At 46.1% G+C, this 21,179-nt stretch overlaps 1 protein-coding gene across 1 annotated transcript in view; it reads left to right on the top strand.

The window, feature by feature from the left end:
• The window catches only part of LOC139693535 (nascent polypeptide-associated complex subunit alpha, muscle-specific form-like), a 111,252-nt gene that overhangs the window by 76,940 nt on the left and 13,133 nt on the right, over nt 1-21,179 (top strand). The window contains exons 4-5 of the mRNA XM_071591729.1: nt 19,425-19,830; nt 20,478-20,827. Coding sequence (XP_071447830.1) covers nt 19,425-19,830; nt 20,478-20,827 — 756 coding nt within the window. The remainder of the gene's footprint in view (nt 1-19,424; nt 19,831-20,477; nt 20,828-21,179) is intronic.

The raw sequence follows: 21,179 nt of genomic DNA, 5'->3' as shown, positions 1-21,179 counted from the left end.
ATTGACGAGTCGGTAGAGGGCTTCGCTTTCCAGGCAATCAGCCATCATCGGCACCAATCCTTCCGCCCATGTATGCGACGATCCTTCTGAGGAAGCGAGCTGCCTCCCGATTGGTCGGGGGCAAGGCCTCCACATCTAGCGGCTACTTTCAATTGAAGGGCGTCCTATCGGACTCATTCAGACAATCAAGGAGTGAACGGCTTTTCGGCATGACGCGAGATTGAGGGAGACGGGAAGCCCAGTAAATTAACACGGTGTTAACATCTCCCCCAATTGGCCACTTGATTTCGCACGCAGCTAAAGTGGTTCTCATGATCATAAACAAAAGGATAGAGAGTAGGGCAAATGATTACTTAGGGGATGATCAGTTTGGGTTTAGGAAGGAGAGAGGTACGTGTGATGCCATTGCAGTAATGAGATTATTAATCGAGAGGAATATAGAATACAACCAGGAGGTATTTGCCTGTTTCGTAGATTTCGAAAAAGCGTTTGACAGAGTGAATTGGGAAAAACAAGTGAATTTATCGCAGGAAATAAGAGTAGATTAGAGGGGAACGAGGTTAACCCGCAACCTGTACATGTCTCAGGCTGCTCAGGTGCGAGTGGGGGACGGAGAGTGGGAATGGGCAGTGTAAGGAGGAAGTTTAAGGCAGAGTTGCCCATTATCACCGGTGCTGTTCAACGTTTAAGTGGAGGATATGATTAAAGAGGCACGGGAAAAACTGGAGATAGGTATGAAAGTCAGCGCGGAATTCGTGAAATCAGTTAGGTTTGCTGCTGACCAAGCTCTAGTTTATCAGTCAGTCAACGGTTTGCTAGCATTGCTGAGTGAATTTAGTGCGACAGGTAGGCGATGAGAATAAACATAAATAAAAGAAAGGTTATGTGATTTTCCAGAAAGAGAAAGGCTAAGGTTAGCATTGGAATAGGAGGGCAAAAACTAGAACAGTTGGAACAGTTTACGTATCTCGGAAGTGTTTTGGACCAAAATGGTCAAAGTAGTAGGAATGTATGGAGAAATGTTGTACTTGGCGAAAAGGCTTTAACAGGGAGGAGAGAGTTCAGACAGGGACGTTTGAGTAAAGATGTTATGAAAAGGCTACCGGCCTTTGTTGACCTTTCGAAGGCCGTCCTTTTAGTACTCGGCATATTGCGTCGAAAAGCATTGTTTCACCTCTTAAATGACATCATTTGTGTTGTCAAGTCTCCGACTCCGCTATGTTTTCATCAGTTCTGGGAGCACAGAAAAGTCACTTTGGGAGAGATCGGGAGAATAGGGCGGATGTGGCAAAATGTCAAGGCAACATCACTTTGATTGCCGTTCGCGCCGTGTTTGCTTCTGAAAAGGAGTCGTTAGTAATGGAGCCCAGCCTGCTGACACCTTTGACATTTGCAGTTTTTCGTGAATAATTTTCCGCACAGCTAAGATTAGTTTAATTCATGGTCATTCAGATGGTTGCTCTTCGCTCTGATATAAGGATAAAATTCCTCCGATTTCTCCTTCACTGTGGAAGCATCGTCCGTTTGTGGTGGTCTTCCATTTTTTGGATCGTCATCTGTGAGGGACATGTGGCCAGTTTGAAAATTCTTTTCCCACCTCAAAACTGTGTCCTATGACGGACTATCGTTTCCACAAACAGCCATCATTTCATCGTGGATTTGCCGGGCAGTGTAACCTACCAAATAATGAAGGAATTTAGTCTGTGAGCCTCTGTCGTCTCCATACTGCGAGTTACTTAAATCTGCCGATTCTTGTATCAAAACATATCATCTGTTTTTCTCTGGTGTTAGAGTGTATTTGATAGCCACTAGGCCCATTCCTCCTCTCCCCCCCCTCGGCGTTTTCTTCCCCGCGTGGCATCCTGTCCCCCCCTTCACTCAATTCCCCCACCCATTTCACCGCCGTGGGTAGTTCGAGTCCTCCGGGAGTGGGGAGGGGGGTCATTGGCCGCCGCGGGTCGGGGCCATACTGCAGGGGGAGGGGCGCTACAAGGAAGGAACGAGCGGAAGAGGAGGCGTCGGGGTGACCGACTACTCGGCTTCGATGCCTCCCCCCTGCCTGCCCCCAGACGAAGAGGAGACGTGCTCGGAGAGCCTCCGCACTGATGCCCCTCGACTGTGGAAGGGGTGGGATGGACAGGGAACGATACCCCCATCAATCGGGAAAATATATGCATGGGTCGTTCAATAAGTCCTTTAGAAAAAATAATAAATCAAATTATTTTGGGTAGATTTTTTTTTAAATTTTAAAACATGATCTTCATTTTGACTCGATATACTTTTCTCAGCGTTTCTCCAGCTTTTGAAGCCATCCAAGAAGTAGCACCTGTGTTGGCAATGACCTCGTTCGACGTGATTCGTTTTCCGCCGGGCCATTTTTTATAAGTTTTGAAATAAAAAAACTCATTGGGTGCCAAATATGGTGAATGCGGTGGATATTGTTATAATTTGAAATTTAATTTCACAATCTTCGCCATCGGAACCGCGCAGGTGTGCACCTGTTCACGTTGTCTTGATCGAAGAGAATTTTTTCTTTCCTAATGAGGTCCATTTTTCTTGATTTCTACGCTCAACCGGTGCAGTAATGACGCGTAATACTCTCTCCATGTATCGTTTGTCTTTTTTGCAAATGATGCAATGTAGATGACTCCGCGTGCATCGTAAAAAAACCCCAACCATCACCCTGTTGGCCGATTTCACCGTCTTCGCCTTCTTCGGAGCCGGATCACCTTTAGAAATCCTCTGTTTTCACTGATGCTTTGTCTCTGAAGTGTAGACCTGTATCCATGTTTTGTCCACAGTTATGTAACGACGCAGAAACTCGTCAGAATTGCGACGGTAAAGCTCCAAACCAGCCTCCGAATGGACCACACGATTGCGTTTGTTCTCCGCTGAGAGCAAGCTTGACACCCATCTCAATAAAGAGACTGATACGATAACGATCGGTATAGATATCTGTGCAAACGTCAATGCTTACACATCCATCCGACCAAGGGGACGATGACCAGAACACCGGAGCTAGGGAAGAAGTGTCTTTTCGAAATCATGATTGAAAACGTGTTTCTCTGACATTCATTCACTCTTTTTAATAAAACGTAATATCAAGCCTAAATCTTGTAAATTTGCCGTTATAGTGAGTCACCGTACGCGAATAACATATTGGCTCATCTGCGCAGCCACGTAGATGTGTGTTCAAACCAAACTGCTATTGGGTGACTCTTGCATTAAGAACTTCTCTTCCACCCCGGTCTCTGTGCTCTACAAGGAAGGTCGTTGCGAAACAGCGCTGCAGGTGTATCTTGTCGTAACTCGCAAGCTTGCGCGGGAATTAGCATCAATGGCGCCACCATCAATGGTGGCTTGCAAGGTACTAAAATAACTAACTAACCAACCTGAGATGATGTGCTCCTCATCCTACCGTGCACAGATCGCTCAACATGGCCGTTTCCCTTCGAAGTGCGTGCATTACTCGGGCTACGTCTTCTACTGTTCATTCAGGTGCACTATTTTATGTTTGGATGCCGTGCCGAGTCTCAATTGGGTCAGTCTCAGAGTTGCCCTCCAGGGACCGCCGCCCCCACGCCGGCTTAATAATTTCCAGGGGGCAGTCGTAGCTTATGCTTCTGTTGGAGGAAGACCAGGGAACTAGATTAATCGTCATTCACACTAGCCAACCCGAAGGTCGGTTTTAATATTTGAATGTTGAGTGCCTCAGGAGGAAAGAGACATTGCGGACCCGCACATCATTACGGGCCAACACCCTCTGGGTCCCCGGTTCCTTCCTTCTCTGTGTGGCCGTCCGGCTTCCCGCCAAGTTCTAAAGACCGTGAAGTCTCATCGCTTTGTTTTTAGATGACATCAGGAAGCATCGGAAAAAAGACTTTCCCCCCTTAGCGTGGTCGGACAACGTTATTATGATTCCTTGTTGTTCTAGGAATAAATGACATCTTAAAGATATCTGTTCTACTCTCAATCTCTCTAATTGTATTGACATGATCTCTCCTACCTTAGTATGACGGGGGTAATAATATATTTTCAACATCATTATTAAAGAGACATGCTTCCAATTTATGCAAAAGATTTATTCTTTAATTTAACCTTCGCCCCGTGAGTGATTCCGAGCTTAGCTCCTTTAACATTTCAAATATGCTACTACGTTTTTCACAACAACGTTTTACCAATCTAGCTCGTATCGCAGCACGCGATCCATTTCGGCAATCAATCCAACTTTGTTGGGATGCCATGTACTTGTAGCATATTCTAAATGAGGCCTAACCAGCGAAAGATGATATTCACATGTTAGCCTATCGTCACACACCCCCCATTACGTGTCTAATAAATCCTAGTTTTTTGTTAGCATGCCCACTTATTCCCCGTAGATGTTTTACCCATGAGAGGACGCGAGTATGTGGAACGCCCAAGTATTTTAATCGAGTCTACACTTCCTCTGTCGGTTCTTCTTAGGTATTCGGAAGGGAACTAATGCTATTCCAAAATTTCATCACTACACACTTGTTATAAGTCCAATTCTAATCGCCAGCGCTTTTTAGCCGTGTGTTCATCTGCTAAAGCTCCTTAATCTTCGGGACTGCGAATATTTGTGTAAACCACTGCGTCGTCGGCAAAAATCTTACTAATGACCGCGTCCTCAATGACTTCAATGCAAATATGGAATGACAGAGGTCCAATAAAACTTCCATTGGGAACGCCGGAAGTTTTATTATACTGCATAAGGGCTAACACTATCTATGACTGAAATTTTCACGGGATAAATGAAAATCTGTTTGAATCAGATTGGAATATTTTTATCAATGTCAAAGGCTTCTAGCTTTGTGAATGGTTTACAATGAGATGATTTGTCGAAGGATTCTTGAAAGTGTAAAAACACCGCGTCCACTCGAGCATTGCACCCTCCCGAACCAAAGATATCATGGACAAAAAGTGCGAGTTTTGTCTCTCAGGAGTCTTGCGGAAGCCGTTGCGAGGGAGGCGGCGGAAGAAGCCCTCGTGTCCGCGTCCCTGCCCCTCGCGCCTTCGCCTTATTGGGGTCGCAAGGTTCGAATCGGCGATGACGGCTCTGAGCACAGCGTGCTCGTATCGCATTCCACTGCGCACGTTATGGCGGGGCGGGAAATCGGCTATCGAGGCATCCGATTAGCAGGGTGGACGGGAACCCCGCAGGATATTCTCAAGCCCGGCTTCAAGAGTTGTGACGCTACGGCTTGGTGGGAATGCCGCCGACGTTGTCTGCTCCCGCGGTCCATTGCTTGCAGTCGGGAACCGCCGCTCTCTGTTGCCAGCCAAGCTCGTGCCGTACGCACGTGACTCGAGGGATGTCGCCGAGGACGACTAGGAAATTTTATTTGCTGATATATACCCTGCAAGCCACCACCAGGGTGTTTGGCAGGGGGTGAATACTCACCAGAATTATTTTACCCGAATATGACCCTACCGCGGTCGAACAACGATATTCTGATTCCTAATTGTACGTGGAAAAAATGACATCTTAAATCTATCTGTTCGGCACTTAATCTCTCTGATTTTACTTGCCTGGTCTCTCCTACCGTAGTACGATGGGGTGATAATACATTTTCAGCATCACTGCTTAAGTGACGTCCTTCCAATTGCACGTGATCCAATTCGGCAATTAATCTAACTTCGTGAGGATCCCATATACTAGCAGCATATTCTAAATGAGGCCTAAACAGCGAAAGATAACATTTCTTTTTGACCTCTTCATCACATTTACCAAGTACTCTTTTGATAGATCCTAATTTTTTCTTAGCTTTTCCACATATTCCCCGTATGTGTTTCATCCAGGAGAGATCGTTAGTGAGGGTAACGCCTAGGTACAAAAGGTTATTGTTCGACAGATGTCGTCTATCCGGCGTATGAAGTGACGGTGCTTCACTCCTCCGCTTAGTGGTTTTTTACTAGGAAGGATCACCCTCAGCCGAGCTCAATGGCATCATTGAAGATTGCCTGGTGATTTGGTAGCACTGGGATATGCAGAGAACGGGGGTCGGGTGGAGAGGGGATCGTCGTCGGCGTTCGCCCATGCTTAATAACGAAAGGCAGCGGCACCGAGAGGCCCGCAAATGTGACCTCTCATCCGACGGGCGGGAGGTCTACTCCGATGGAGGTTCACCGCCAAGAGGCGCCCTTGGACGGCGATTGGGATACATCCGAAAAATGTTACCCCGCCGGTAATCGAAGCCATGCCTCTGGAGTGGGAAGCTAGTGAACACCCGAGGCCATACCCACTCGATCCCCTGACCTGCCGCTGCCCAAAGCTGAAAATATTCGGCTTTGATCTCACAAGTACACTACGTATTTTACGGGGCAATTTCGCCCATTGTCGCCTCGTTTACTCTTCACGGCGCTCTTTTGTCAACAGCAGTCACACCGCACCACGCTCGTCTTGGCTTGTTGGTCTTATTAAACCAGGATGGGAAAGAAAGAGTCCCATCTTCTTCTGCTCTCTCAATTGCGATTCTCATACGATTACAGTGCCCTCCCAAACGCGAATACGAGTCATTTCAGTGGATACTCGGCCTCTGGCTGTGCGAGAGATGACTTCTGGACTCCCGAACACCATCCGATTATGATCCGCGGCATCAATTCGGCCCTCGACCGTGGGGGAAGCTGTGCAGGCAGCGGAGCAAGGGGTGTGCCCTGGGAGGGAGAGGGACGTTGGGGGGAGGGCGCCCGTCTCCGACGCAACCCGGCCGACACTCCGCGCGCGTCGTCCTTGAGTTGACCTTCGTGCATAAGCTTTTCGCACTCGCGCGCGCCATCTCGCGACTTCTCGCCCTCGCCGCCTCTCCTCCCCGCCTTCAACTCCCCTTCCCACCCACCCCCCGTTTACCCATTGTGCGACCGGACACGTGCTATTCAGAATGCGTTGATTTCGAAGGGGTTATTAGGCGCCGGCAACTTCCTCCCCTTGCAATGGAACTGATCGTGTATCCCTTCCCTCCTGAATACCCGTGTGTGTGTGTATATATATATATATATATATATATATATATATATATATATATATATATATATATATATATATATATATATATTTTTTTTTTTTTTTTTAAGGTAATCTACCGGTTAAGGTAGGTTTTTGGATGGACACAACTACCAAACAGGCATTTTATTATTCCTAACAAAACAAAAAAAAATCCATCATCCTACTCTATATCAGGTCCCTCTTCATCTCTGAGTACTTTCTTCCTCCCTTCATCCCGTCCAACATCCCTATCCTGTTCCTTCCCTTTCCTCTTTTGCCCAACATTCTACCCTCTATCACAGTCTTCAACATCCCACTGCCGGTCAACACCCCCTTCATCCACTTTGCCTGCCTCCATAGGATTGCTCCCAACAAACCCCTCTCTTCGCCCACCATACCAAGTACTTCCTCATTTGTTTTCTTCTCTGTCCATTTCACCTTCTCCATTCTTCTCCACACCCACATTTCAAAAGCCTCCAATCTACGTCTATCCTCCTGCTTCAATGACCACGTTTCCGCGCCGTACATAGCTACGCTCCATATCAAAGTTTTTACGAGTCTTTTCTTAACATCCTTACTCAACGTCCCTGTCATCAACTCCCTCCTCCTTGTGAAAGCCTCTTTGCCTAGCGCAATTCTTCTCCTTACGTCCCTACTACTTTGACCGTGTTGGTCCAAAACACTACCGAGATACGTAAACTGTTCTACCTGCTCTAGATTTTGCCCTCCTATTTTAATGTTAAGCTTAGCCTTTTTCTTTCTAGAAAATCGCATAACCTTTGTTTTATTAATATTGATTTTCATCCCATACCTGTCGCACTGAATTTCCAATTCACTCAGCAATGTTTGCAACCCCTTGGCTGACTGACAAACTAAAGCTTGGTCATCAGCAAACCTAACTGATTTTACGAATTCCCCGCCCACTTTCATTCCTACCTCGAGTCCTTCCCATGCCTCTTTGATCATTTCCTCTGCATACAGGTTGAACAGCAATGGTGATAATGGGCAACCCTGCCTTACACCCCTTCCTAACACTGCCCATTCTGACTCCCCATTTCCCACCCGCACCTGAGCAGTCTGAGACATGTACAGGTTGCGGATTAGCCTCCTTTCCCTCCAATCTATTCCTATTTTCTGCAATATACTCATTAGTTTTTCCCAATTCACTCTATCAAACGCTTTTTCGAAATCTACGAAACAGGCAAATACCTCCTGGTTGTGTTCTAAATTCCTCTCGATTAATAATCTCATTACTGCAATGGCATCACGCGTACCTCTCCCCTTCCTAAACCCAAACTGATCATCCCCTAAGTAATCATTTGCCCTACTCTCTATCCTTTTGTTTATGATCCTGAGAACAACTTTAGCTGCGTGGGATATCAAACTAATTGTCCTATAGTCCTCACATGACGTGGCCTTTACCTTTTTCGGAATAGGAACTAAAACTGATCTCACAAAGTCTTCCGGCCAGATTCCCTCCTCATAAATACTACGGATCAGCCCATATAGCCTCTTCCTCCCACATTTTCCTAAGCATTTTAAAAGTTCCACGGGAATGTTATCCACCCCCACGGCCTTATTTAGTTTCATCTCCCTTAATGCCCTTTCTATTTCATTGTCTAGTATGCCTGGACCTAAGCTGTCCTCCTCTACGTCATTTTCTTTTTCAATGTCTAACTTTGTTGGTCTGAGTTCTTTACCATACAGTTCTTCTATATACTCCTTCCATCTCTCTTGGATCTTTCCTGCGTCAACTATTACCTTACCCGCCCTATCTCTAACTGTTAGCATAGCTCTTCCTTTCTTACTTCCCGATAACGATTTAACTTTGCTGTACAGCGCACCGATTTCACCCTTCCTCTGGAGACTCTCCATATCCTCGCACTGCGTCTTCCACCAGGCTTCTTTTGCTTTATTTGTTGCCCGCCTCAATTTATTGTTTAATTCTTTGTACTTCATTTTGCCTAACTCTGTATTTACATTCTTCCATTTTCGCCGCTCATCCATCTTTGTAATCATCTCATCCGTGATCCATGGTTTCCTAGTCCTTTTAGCGTTAACGGTTCCAATAGTGTCTTTTGCGGCTTTAGACAACCCCTTCTTGATCATTTCCCATTTTTCTTCGATAGTACTTAGCTCTTTACCATCCTCCATGATTTTCTCCACCGCCTGTTTGTATTCCTTCCTTTTCAACCCATTTAATGCTTCTACATTCCATTTTCTAACTCGCCGCCCCTGCCTTATCTTTTTGAAACGTACGCTACATTTCATAACAACTAAATTGTGGTCTGAGTCCGCATCCGCTCCCGGGAAGCTGTGGGAATTTATCACACTATTCCTAAACCTGTGTCTAACCAGGATATAATCTAGCTGATATCTTCCTGAGTCACCTGGCATTTTCCATGTATACCTGCGTCTTTTGTGGTGTCTAAACCAAGTGTTGGTGATGACTAACCCCTGTCTCCTGCAGAACTCAACTGCTTTCTCCCCGCGGTCATTCCTCGTGCCTAAACCGTAGTCCCCCACCTCATCACCATCTCTTCCTTCACCTACCGTCGCATTCCAATCCCCCATCACTATCAAATGTTTCCCTGCAGGAACACACGCGATCATGTTCTCTAACTGATCGTATATCCTATCGACCTCTTCTTCCTTATGGTTGCTCGGTGGCATGTATACCTGAATAATAACTAAGTTCGTCGGTTCTGCTTTTATCTCCACTAGTAGTATTCTATCCGTTACCTGCTCTATGTTGACTACGCTTCTTCTTACCTCTTCATTTAATTCTATGGCAACCCCTCGTTGGCTCTCGTCCCCGCCGCTGTATATTATTCTATACTTATCACTCCAGTAATCCCCGCTATCTTTCTATCTCACCTCGCATAGACCTAAAATATCTATATTTCCCCTTTCCTCTCTCGCTTAACATTCTCCAGTTTCCCTGTCCTCATCATTGTCCTAACATTCCACGTTCCTATTCTAACTAATTTTGTCTTCTTCTCCTGCGTCTTCTGTCCTGCTGCTGCTGGTTTTCCCTTGCAAGGGTTTCGTGGGATGACGACCGCGGAAGCCTTGCCTCCCCCGCTGCCGGGCACGACACACGGCCGATTGGGCCGAGCCCCGTGGTTGCCAGGACTCAAAATATCTCTATTGTCCATCATATTTTTCTAGGGAATGATAATTGAGGTGGTTTCCCGTTGCCTTCCTCAATAGTGTTTTTAACGTGACACCATCACTTACTGGCCGCCCCACTTGGGTCAGACGCCATTGCAGCCGCCTCACTGAGGAACAGACGCTGCGTGGACTACCTTTCGTCTGGCTCCTAACCTTCGACCTATCTGGCATGGGTGACCCTACCAGGAGCAATTTTTATTACTCCCGCCAGCACAGCTCTAGGGGTCATCGGAACGCACAAGCCCTTCCACCACGTCAAGGTTGTAGTCCGGGGAGGGGATATATATATATATATATATATATATATATATATATATATATATATATATATATATATATATATATATATATATATATATATATGCTTTCGTAGACGTAACACGGAAGTGCCGGATAGTACAATACACAGTAACACAATATTATATATATATACATTCAAGCACTAAAACCCGCCAATTGGCGGACGCATTTTCATTCAGTTGGATATAGAGATCTAAGGAAAAGGGATAGGAGCACAATAAAGGACATATTATATGTGTGTGTATGTATCTATATATATATATATATATATATATATATATATATATATATATATATATATATATATATATATATATATATTACAATACACAGTAACACACAATATAGAAACATAAAAAAAGAAGAACACTCACACGTATTTTCTTGATATTTCGACGGAAACAATCCGTCGAAATATCAAGAAAATACGTGTGAGTGTTCTTCTTTTTTTTGTGTTTCTATATTGTGTGTTACTGTGTATTGTACTATTCGGCACTTCCGTGTTACGTCTACGAAAGCATATATATATATATATATATATATATATATATATATATATATATATATATATATATATATATATATAAAATGTACAAATATATATGTATATATATATATGTATATATATATATATGTATACACAAAAATTTTTGAAACATGGTAACACAAAGAAACGACACACACATATGAGGGTCTGACGTTTCGACGGCACGGCCGTCATAATGAGATTTCTGATGATGAAGGGAAACCACCACATTATTCTCCCTAGAATAGGCAGCCTTGCTTTGCAAATTTAAAATATAGCAGAATGAAAATAAATGGGCTGCAGTAAACCAATCCTAGGATTGAACTACTGATTATTTCTTTATATCGATTATGTAGAAGCACTCACGAGAGTGATATAACATTTGGACGGCACAATAAACACAAACATAAAATAGATAACACTTAAAAGGACACACATTTTAAAAGGTTTGGGCTTTCGGCCCTCTCTTGGGCCTTCTTTAAGTCAGACTCCATCCTTATACGTGTTATCTATTGTATTTTTGTGTTCTATTGTACCTTCCAAATGTTATATATATACACACACGCACACATATGCGCACTCGTATAATTTGTGAAATCGGTATCTCGGTATCACCGAAGTGCCGCTTTTCATCGACTCAAGCTTATTTTTTTCCTCTCGGCGGGTGCAGAAAAAAATTAGCCCTTTTGCGATTGTTTGGTTTGGCAATATTGTGAGACGGAGTGAATTGCGATGCGTTTTTCATGCCCTCCCAATGATGTTACCGCTCTCCGCCGGATTTTGATAGGCTCTTCCGTTGAAGACGCCCTGAAAGTCGGGGCACGCCACCGATATTCCTCCACTGCCAATCGTGTGCGAGAGTACTTATTGTAATAATAGACACGATGCACTGGGAAAATAATTCGTTTAGGATTAGCAAACAAACATGGAGTGACAGAAAATGTTGCGCCATCCCACAAATAGACACCCAAGGAATATTTTGATGATACTACAATTGTTTGGGATTCAATCGCATAGAACGATGCCACATTACAGACCAGAAGTAACGCTGTATGATAAAAATAAAAAAGTACGACCCTATCTTGACCAGATATACGTATATGATTTTACAAGTGTAATTCGCAGTACGCGATTCAGTTTCCTTGCCTGCCGTATAAGCCGGGCATTCTTGTAAAGAACACGCTTGCAGTTCTTAAAAATTGAAAATGCCTGGTGGGCACGCACGTGTAAGGCTGGGAAATGTCCTGGAATATTTCTGGAATGTCCTTAAATGTTTCTACAACTAATGCGACCACGTGTTTATGTTTATTAACCTGGAGCAGCTGTTGAAACAGCTGTGATTGCAGTGTTTTCGCGGATCGCCCCTTCTACCTGTATTCCCTACCCTATCGATGACTCTCCCCTTCCTCTCTTCTCTATTCACTTCGCCTTAACTCCCCGCCGCCTCACTCCATGTGCCTCACTCCAAGTTCACTGACCTTATGCACACCAACCTTTTAAGCACATAAATGTTTCTCATGAAATAAGGAAACTTTCCTCGAGTCGAAGGACGTTTTGTGCTTCATATTTTTAAAGACAGTGGCTCTCAGCGCAAATTTGGACAATTATTTCATGCAAGACATCTTAGGCCTCATAACCTAATCCTTATTATATGATGCGGAGAGAAGAGCCTTGTCGAATGGACACCATTGGTGTGGAAATGCCCCGGAATGCGTTCGTCGGTTGTCCGTCGGCGGTGGATGGAGGAGTAGAGGGGGGGGTGCGGCGGAGGAGACGCGAGCCGACCAATGCATGCATGCAGCGGCGACGTGACTTCGTGTGTGTGTGTGAGTGCGTGCATGCACGAGGGTGCGCTTAAAGGTCCCCGGGGGGAGAGGGAGGGGGCGCCGCCCCTCCCTTGTTTATGTTTTCTCTCCCTCCCAACAGCTTCCTTTCTTCCCTTTCTCGCGTCGGCATCTGCGAAGGAGAGGATTGGCAACATCGCGCGTTCGCGGAGAAGGCAGGCGGGGGTGAGGGGGAAGGGGGGGTCGGCCTTGGCGGCGCGATGGCGAAAGGGGGAGGGGGGGAAGGAAATTTTTTTTGTTTCGCGTCTGCCGCTCCACGTGTGAGGGCGAGCACGTGCCTCCTCCGGCCCTCCTCCCCCCGCGGGGGCGGCGTTCGGGAAGGGCTCCAGCAGTAAGTACCCTCAGACCGAATCGGGGAACGAATTATCATTGATTTTTATGATTTCGATGGATTTTTCCAATGTTTTAACTCGTAAGAAAGTCACTCTTAGGTTCTTGCCCTTCATTGTTTCAATTTGTTTTCTCTTTCTGAGAAATTTACCAGCTTCCTGGTGGCATCCGTCATCTCCAGGGGTGGTGTCCTTCGATGCCAGTCAGATTTTTTATACCAAAGTGTTTGTCAGTCTAGTCGAAGACGGGACGACGGAAACGGTAGTGTGCGAGGTATTTAAAAAAATTTACTATCGCTAAGTCCCTTAGATGCTCATGTTTCGTGACCTGTGCATATGATTATTATTTTGTTACCTCTTTGAAGTTGATTTCGTTTGAAATTGACGGCTCTGCCCTCACCGATGAAACCGACCTTCGCGATGAATGCTCTGGTCGAAGTCTTCTAAATCGTTCCTTTGAATTTTCTTGCCAATGCCTTAACTAATTTTTTCTAGGACCCAATAGAGCATGTGCGCGTTATGAAACATTTCAAGTAATGAGCGTGGGTCAATTTTACGGCGGGTGTTTTTTACTCCATCGACTTATTTTTAATCTCATCATCTTATTTTCGAGACATATAACACGTTGAATTCTGGATATCGTGCATATATTTTCTGTGGCATGGATCCCTCGGCCCACGTCTTGAATGAGCGGTCAGCTCTCCTCCAACCCCACCCTCCATCTCTTTCTAGTCGTAGGGTGTTGCTCTGGCCTGCGCGGACGGCCGTGCTGTTTCTTCACACACACACACAGCAACCCTGCGCAGATGATGTTATGTTGTTATTGCGTGCTCCCCTTCCCTCCCTCCTCCCCTTCCTCATCCCATCCCCTCCCCTTCCTCATCCCATCCCCTCCCCTCGTACCCCCCTTCATCCCCACCTCTCTCCCTTTCGCCCGTCCGACCCCTCGTCTGTGCGGGCTTCTTTCTCCGATGTCGCTCGCTCACACGTGTCTGCCGCGCGGGATTACGACACGCACTCTCCTCGAAATCCTTCCCCCCCCTCCCCTCTATCGCTGAGCGCGTGTCTCGCCTCCCCGCCTCTCCTCTTTCCGCCCCCGCCAAAGTCTTATCTTGTCCACTGCAGGCAGCGGCCGTATGTAATGTGGCAAATCGCAAGAGTCGGCAGTCCCTCTTTAGGCCGTGGACGTTATTATTAGGGCTGTCGTGCCAAATCGAAGAGGGATGGGAGATATCATATTTGAATGACAAACTTGAGGGTTGGCGGGTTTCAAGTTGGTTATTCTGTATGAGAAATGTCGAAATGGAGCGTGTAGACTCGATCAAATACTTATGCGTTGCCCTCACTCACGACCCTCTCTGGGTGAAAAATATGAAAAAAAATTAGGATTGATCAGAAGAGTACTGGGTAAATGAGAATAAAATGGTCCGAGAGAAATGTTTTTGTAATATGCTGCTAGTATGTGGGATCCTCACGAAGTTGGATTAATTGATTAATTTAATAATAACCTGGAAACGGAAATTTCGATTTCTTGGCGGTGTTTTACAGTCCTTTGATTTTCTGGTCCATCCGCGGTCTTGTTTGCCCGTGAGTTGAAAACTTCCCCTCGGACCAGCAACCGAAAGATGCCGTCTATTACGGAAGGCCATCCACCATTCTATGTCCAATCTTCGTCGACCGAAGCATTTCGCCGCCCTTTGCCCGTTGACGGGTAGTCGTATTCGGATGCCGCATCCACAGCAGGGACACCACCGGTTGAGCCCTCCTCCCATCGAGAAGCATCACGTCACCGTCTCCGTTGACGGTCCTTTGTCGCGATGTCATTCCGAAACGGCGATTCGGGGGGTCGTTCGTTTTCGAAGGGGAGAGGTCGTGAATGGCGATTGTGGCAAAAAAGACTCTGGACGAGGACTATTAGAGGTGTCACGGTCAAAAACAAAAGAGCATGTATGAAATAGCGCGTGACTCTAGGACGGAGAAAGTAGTTTGTCTCTTGGTTGCACGCGGAGGAAGGGCGGATCTTTCTATCTCGGGTCGGTCAGCAGCGGTGTTGTGGTGGTTTTAAGAAAATAACAATTGATAATGGCAGTTTGATTTTTCACAAGTTCAGAATTTTTAAACGATTGTTTAGACTTCCTTTCAAAACAAAATCTAGACGTGTTGCGTAATTTATTGTCGATCTGTTGATAAGTGCTTCGATATCCATCCCAAATTCCCAAGGAATATGCCGGACAGAAAGACCAGTGACACGGTGTAAAGGCGGTGTCGTCATTACCCCATTGACTCCCTCCCTCCCAATATATATATATATGGGTCGCGGTCGTCCAGGGGGTAGAGCGTTGGACTGCTGAATGGAGGGTCCCAGGTTTTATTCCCGGGCTAGGCACTCTGGGTACCTGCGGCTCCACCCAAGATATGTGATTTTTCGGGTATCAGATCTTCCTGGGAAACAATAACCGGTGCAGGGAAAGGAACTGGCCCCCCTACCCTGATGTGTGAATTTCACACGCCGTCGGGCTTAGTACTGGGTGAAGTCTACCATCACCTACCAAACCGACCTTCGCGTTGATTGCTGTGTTTATGGTTTTATGTATACACACACACACATATACATACAGGAATATATATATATATATATATATATATATATATATATATATATATATATACACACACACATGTAGATTTTTAAAACTTAGAAACACAAAGAAAGGACACTCACATATTTAGCTTTGACGCTTCGACGGCTCGACCGTCATCATCAGATATTCTGATGACAACGGTCGAGCCGTCGAAACATTAAAACTAAATATGTGAGTGTCCTTTCTTTGTGTTTCTATGTTTTAAAAATCTGCATCTGTGTTTTAATATATTTGTGCGTCGCCTAAGAGCGTTCCATTTCGAAGAAATTTATTTATATATATGAGGGGAAGATTTATGTATATGCATGTAAAAGTTTCGGAAAGTTCTACTACATCTCTAATTTACATTAAGCCACCGCTAAGGTGTGTGGTAGGAGTGGTTCCGCTACAGTAATGAAAAATCAAATTTAAATGCTGCTCGTAAAGTTTAGCTTCTTGTGCATATTTAAATGCTTCGAATGGTGGAAGCGGTGGTTTAAAACCGCCTACGAGCGCTTCGATATCTGAGTGTAAAATGCGCCTGCGAGATCAGCTACTGGGGAACAGGACCATAAAGTAAGGGGAGATGAAATGCTTTGGCGCGCGATCACACACACACACATAAGGCTACTTAGCGTTAAAAAAATTGTTTCCTCTGCGACGTCGTTATCCACACCCCTTGTCGTCCAGAAGAAAAATGACATTTTGAACCTCTCGGATTCTCTGTTTGACCTGTCTGGTCTTAGTTTTATGATCCCGTCCACCTTTCATAGAACGTAAGCTCTAGAAATGTGCAGGATATGCTGTCTCCGCCTGTGTGGGGACTTCCTTACTCGTGAACTGAGGGCGTGGGGACGAATTCCCGGGAGGTGGGGGGCTCTCTGCAAGTGGCCTCCCAATCCTCCCTTTGCGAGGAATCGATGCGGCCGCATCCTTATCTCCGCTATAACTTCCTTTACGACTTTTGATTTTTGAGGATTTTGCGGCGGAGAATTGGCTCTCAGCACTTGCTTCGGTGCGGCGGCCCGGGGGTTGAGTTGGCTGATGCATTTCTTCCGAATAGGGATAGAAGGGAGGGGGGAATTGTTCATGTACTCCCTGAACCACGAAAACGTTCGCATGAGTTATCATTTATTATTTCATGCGCATTTCCATGTTTTATCTTTCTCAGGTGAAAATCGAAGTCGTGACGTTTTTGCATCGAGATGTATCGCCAAACTTTTTTTTAACAATGGCGAATCTCGGTTTATTCAACGTAGCCGTTTGATTAATTGAAATAATTTTCCCCCAAAGATAGTATTTTAATCTAAATCAGAATATGTAGGTATTTATTCGTAAAATATTTTTGTGAAATTTTTATCCATTTTGACTTAGACGTATGGACGAGTGTAGATTGGCATTCCTTGAAGATTAGAAGGCTATACTATAAATTAATATATTGTTGTTAGGATTATAACTGTCACATCATAGTCAGCATAATACCTCTGCCGTACCAGGATATCATGGAATTCAGCAATAGGACATGAAAAAGTTTCATTGAAGCACCCAGTGGAATAGCTCACAAATTAATTCCGTTAACCCATCTGTTAGGAAACGAATGGCTTTCATCTTCAAGGTTTACCGAGACTTAATCGAGTTCCCGTTTATCAATCCAATTCCTTACCCCCTTAAAATATGATAATGCATCCAAAATATTAGCGGAGCTAGCCTGGGAATCGCGGACGGAAGGTTAGATTACAGATTTCATCTCTTGCATAAATTAGAAGGGCGTCTCTTTAGCAATGATGTTGAAAATGTATCATTACCCCCATAATTCTAAGGTAGGCGAGATTATGCCAGTAAAATTAGAGATAATAAGTATAGAACAGATAGATATAAAATTCGATTTTTCCTACGAACGATAAGGGATCAGAAAACCGTTGTCCAACCGCGTGCAGGGGGGGGGGGGGGGCAAAGTATTTTGTAATTTGATGAATCTCCCCCACTTGAAATTTCATTTGGAAAAAAATACGATTGTGAACCAGGAAGACGAAAAATCTCGTTGGACTCTTAGTGTGTTGCCCGTGATTTGGGAGGTCACGAAATACAAGGTATGAACCCATACCGTTGTGTGGTTTTTAGTTTGATTGTAAAATGCGTTTCGGGCTACAGGAAAAAATATTATTGAAATTGCTAAGACTGAATCAGTGAGGGGCAAAACCCACCTATTAAGTGGGCATCAGAAACTCATTTGTCATTTCATGACGTTAATTTGGTGCTATTGTGCCTGAGGATTCATATATGAGAACCGATCACTCCGAGGGACCCACTGCGGGAAACCAAGCGACGGCCACATACCGACGGCCCTGTAATGCCAGCAGTTATCGTACATAGCATATACGTGCGCGCAAAACGGCATCAGCTATTTCTTTCTCGAAACCAGTCCAAGCACCGGGTTTGAAACATTGGTGAATAAATGGGTGGAGGGCGCGTCATGCAGTCACCACAGTGCCAACGCCCGGATCATCGCATTCTGCCTCTCTCCCTGACCGCACGGTACTCCCCGGGGATGCGCGCTTCCGACCTGGCTCGTGCTCATTCGGCCGGGGAAATACGCCCCGGAAACATGGCAGCGCAACGGAGCACCAAGTGGGACTCCCTTCGAATTGGTCGGCGGGGAGTATTTGACGTTGAGCCGAGTCTGCTTTTCAATAGCTAACGGTATCATCTGCATGCATCACTATGCGAAATGCTGTAGGAACTTGACATATTTCCGCAAATTTTTTGATTTTAAATCAGAGCGCGCCCATATTTCTCGAGACGACTTGGGATTTTTGCTTGTTTGGTTTGTTGTCCAATATTTCCTTTCTTATGTACCTGAGGTGTTGTATAACCAGCCTACGAAATCATCCACCCAGATCCCTCAAGTCGGCGATTGGGAGATTGAGGTGGAAAACATGCGAATGGAATTGCCATCGTGGTTTCATTTCCAATTGCAATTTTATTGAATTACCAATTCTTTTGAATTTTGCTTCCATATAGTTGTTAAGAATCGTGTAATGCATCTTTGACCGTTTGAAAAGTAAAATGTGTCACCACTTCCCGTATGCAGGCGTCTACCGTTTATTTTTCGAAGACTGACACTACATTTTTTTATCCAGCTTCCATAATGATCATGGGGGAAACAGGGTAGTCCGATGGGTAGAGTGCTTGCTTCTGGGCACCCTCAGCTTCACCTAGGCTGTGTGAATTAACGGGTACCAGAACTTCCTGGGAAACCATAGCCGGCACAGGGAAAGAAACTGGTCCCCTTACCCTGCTTATGTATGAATTTCATTCGCCGTTGGGTTAAGTATAGGATGAACTCTACCGATACCTACCAAACCGACCATATGGTTGATTACTGTAGTTTTTGGAGATTAGTATGGTTACTGCTCGTGAGCATGGCCTATGATTTTGGTCATGAATGGGGTCACCAGACGGCTGATTTTACCGGATAAGTGCCCTCTGCTCGACAGCGGTCGGAGAGGTATGTGCGGGGCCCCTGGCATTGTCCTGGTTGCAGGGCGAGACAGCTTGTCTGCTAGCCATCAAGTCACAGTACCAATGAGTGTGTGTGCCTGACGTACTTCTCCCCTTTACTCTTAGAGCCTGAAACGCAAGGAGCGGGACCACGAGCACGAGATGGAGCGGCTAGCACGGGAGAAGATAGCGTCCCAGCAGAGGCTGTCGGCGCTCAAGAAGGAGCTGTCCGCCCAGTGGGACCACATCGACTTCAACGCCCTCCTGCCGCAGGAACCGTCGGGAGGGACCCCACCGGGAGGCCCGCGCGACTCCCCACCGCCACTGCCCCACGAGGGCGGGCCCGACGACGACGAAGGCGAGGAGGACGCGGAGGAGGGGGGCGGGATTGGAAGGCGGCGAGGCCTCAGCGGGGGGACCCTGGATGTGAGCGGCCGGAAGGATTCTTACGGGGCCCCGCCGGGAGGCCTCCACCAACCCATCCACATCGCCTCCTCCGACCACTACTCCAATTCCACGTCCACGGCCTCCGGTGAGTTTCTCTCCGGCAGCCTCTTCAGTCGAACTTCAGTGCATGATTATTACACGCATACATTTAGGTATAGGATACAGTCTCGTGGGGTTTAATGGGAAAGGGGTGGGAGAGACACGTGAGAGGGCGAGCACAAGTTTGGAGAGAACTTAAAGAGGAAGATGGATGAAATCTGAAGTATATGGGCAGCATATTAATCAATATTATGGTGGAATATTGAGCCATAAACTATTTGAAAATTTAGATCATTACTAGACTTCTGGTCTGAAATCTATTTATATAATGGGGTCGTTTTTCGAAGCTACAAGTCGGTTTTCATTTCCTTGTGATTTGGCTTAAGAAGTCTGCTGATGGTGATGGATGCCGCAGCGAACGTCGCTTGCCTCCATTACACCCAGTGAGAACTTGAAATCTTTAAATTATGTTTTAGACTCTCCAGAAGACTTGTAGTTTTTATGAAAGCGCTTAGGGATTCTTGGCACCGGCACCTCAGCCCCTATGGCACGAGGCACCTGGCATTCCTCGGTGCCTAGCGACTGTTACCAACCAACCCCCTGCGTATAATTCCGCGCACTGTCTGTGGAGCGTCCATGATGAAGACTTGGCCTCACCCGTGTTTCGTGCTTATGCTTGCGTCCCTTTTCCAGAGCGAGGGCACCTGAGCGACGAGGGCGAGGACATGTTCGTGCCGTCGTCGAGGGGGACGGCGACCCTGTTGATGCGGCCATCATCCCTGCCACCCCGCTCCCCGAGGCCCTCGCCGTCCCAGCGGGCGGGGGGCAGCAGCGGTCCCCCGTCTCCGGCGCTCCGACACCACCAATCCCGGGGCAGTGTGCTCCACAAGCATCGCCCCCATCCGTCCGGGGCGACCACTCCGCCCTCGCCCTCCTGCTCGCCTGCCCCCCGACAGCTGACGCCCGCGGAGGTGATGGCACAGCGGGCCTCCGCCGACGAGGTCGTCACCACTGCCCCCGGGCACGCCAGGGGACCTGGGCAGGTAAGGAGAGAGCGCCGCCTCTTGCTTGTTTTTAGTTGGGCAGTAAATGGCGAAGCCAATCCGAAATCGCGCCACAATTGACCTGATTCTTACCTTATGGAGTGAGTCTCTGTCTCTGACAATCGGCGAGCCGCTGATTGTCCCCCTGTGGTGTCCACGCTGCCTGATTTGTCATTGTTATTAGAACACATGAGATACTTACGTAATTGTGTTCTGAAACCAGGGTTTACTGCTTATTTTAATGTTGACACCAGTCTGATTTCATTTAATTAATATTTATTTCATACTTTCTACCTTGCTACTGTATTCCTGCAATCAGTTAGTAACTTCAAAATCCAACCCAGGAGTCTTG

This window comes from Hetaerina americana, unplaced genomic scaffold (genome assembly GCF_022747635.1).
Source record: "Hetaerina americana unplaced genomic scaffold, ioHetAmer1.1.p SCAF_5, whole genome shotgun sequence".
Taxonomy (NCBI): Eukaryota; Metazoa; Arthropoda; class Insecta; order Odonata; family Calopterygidae; genus Hetaerina; species Hetaerina americana.
This window is presented reverse-complemented; position numbering and strand designations above follow the sequence as displayed.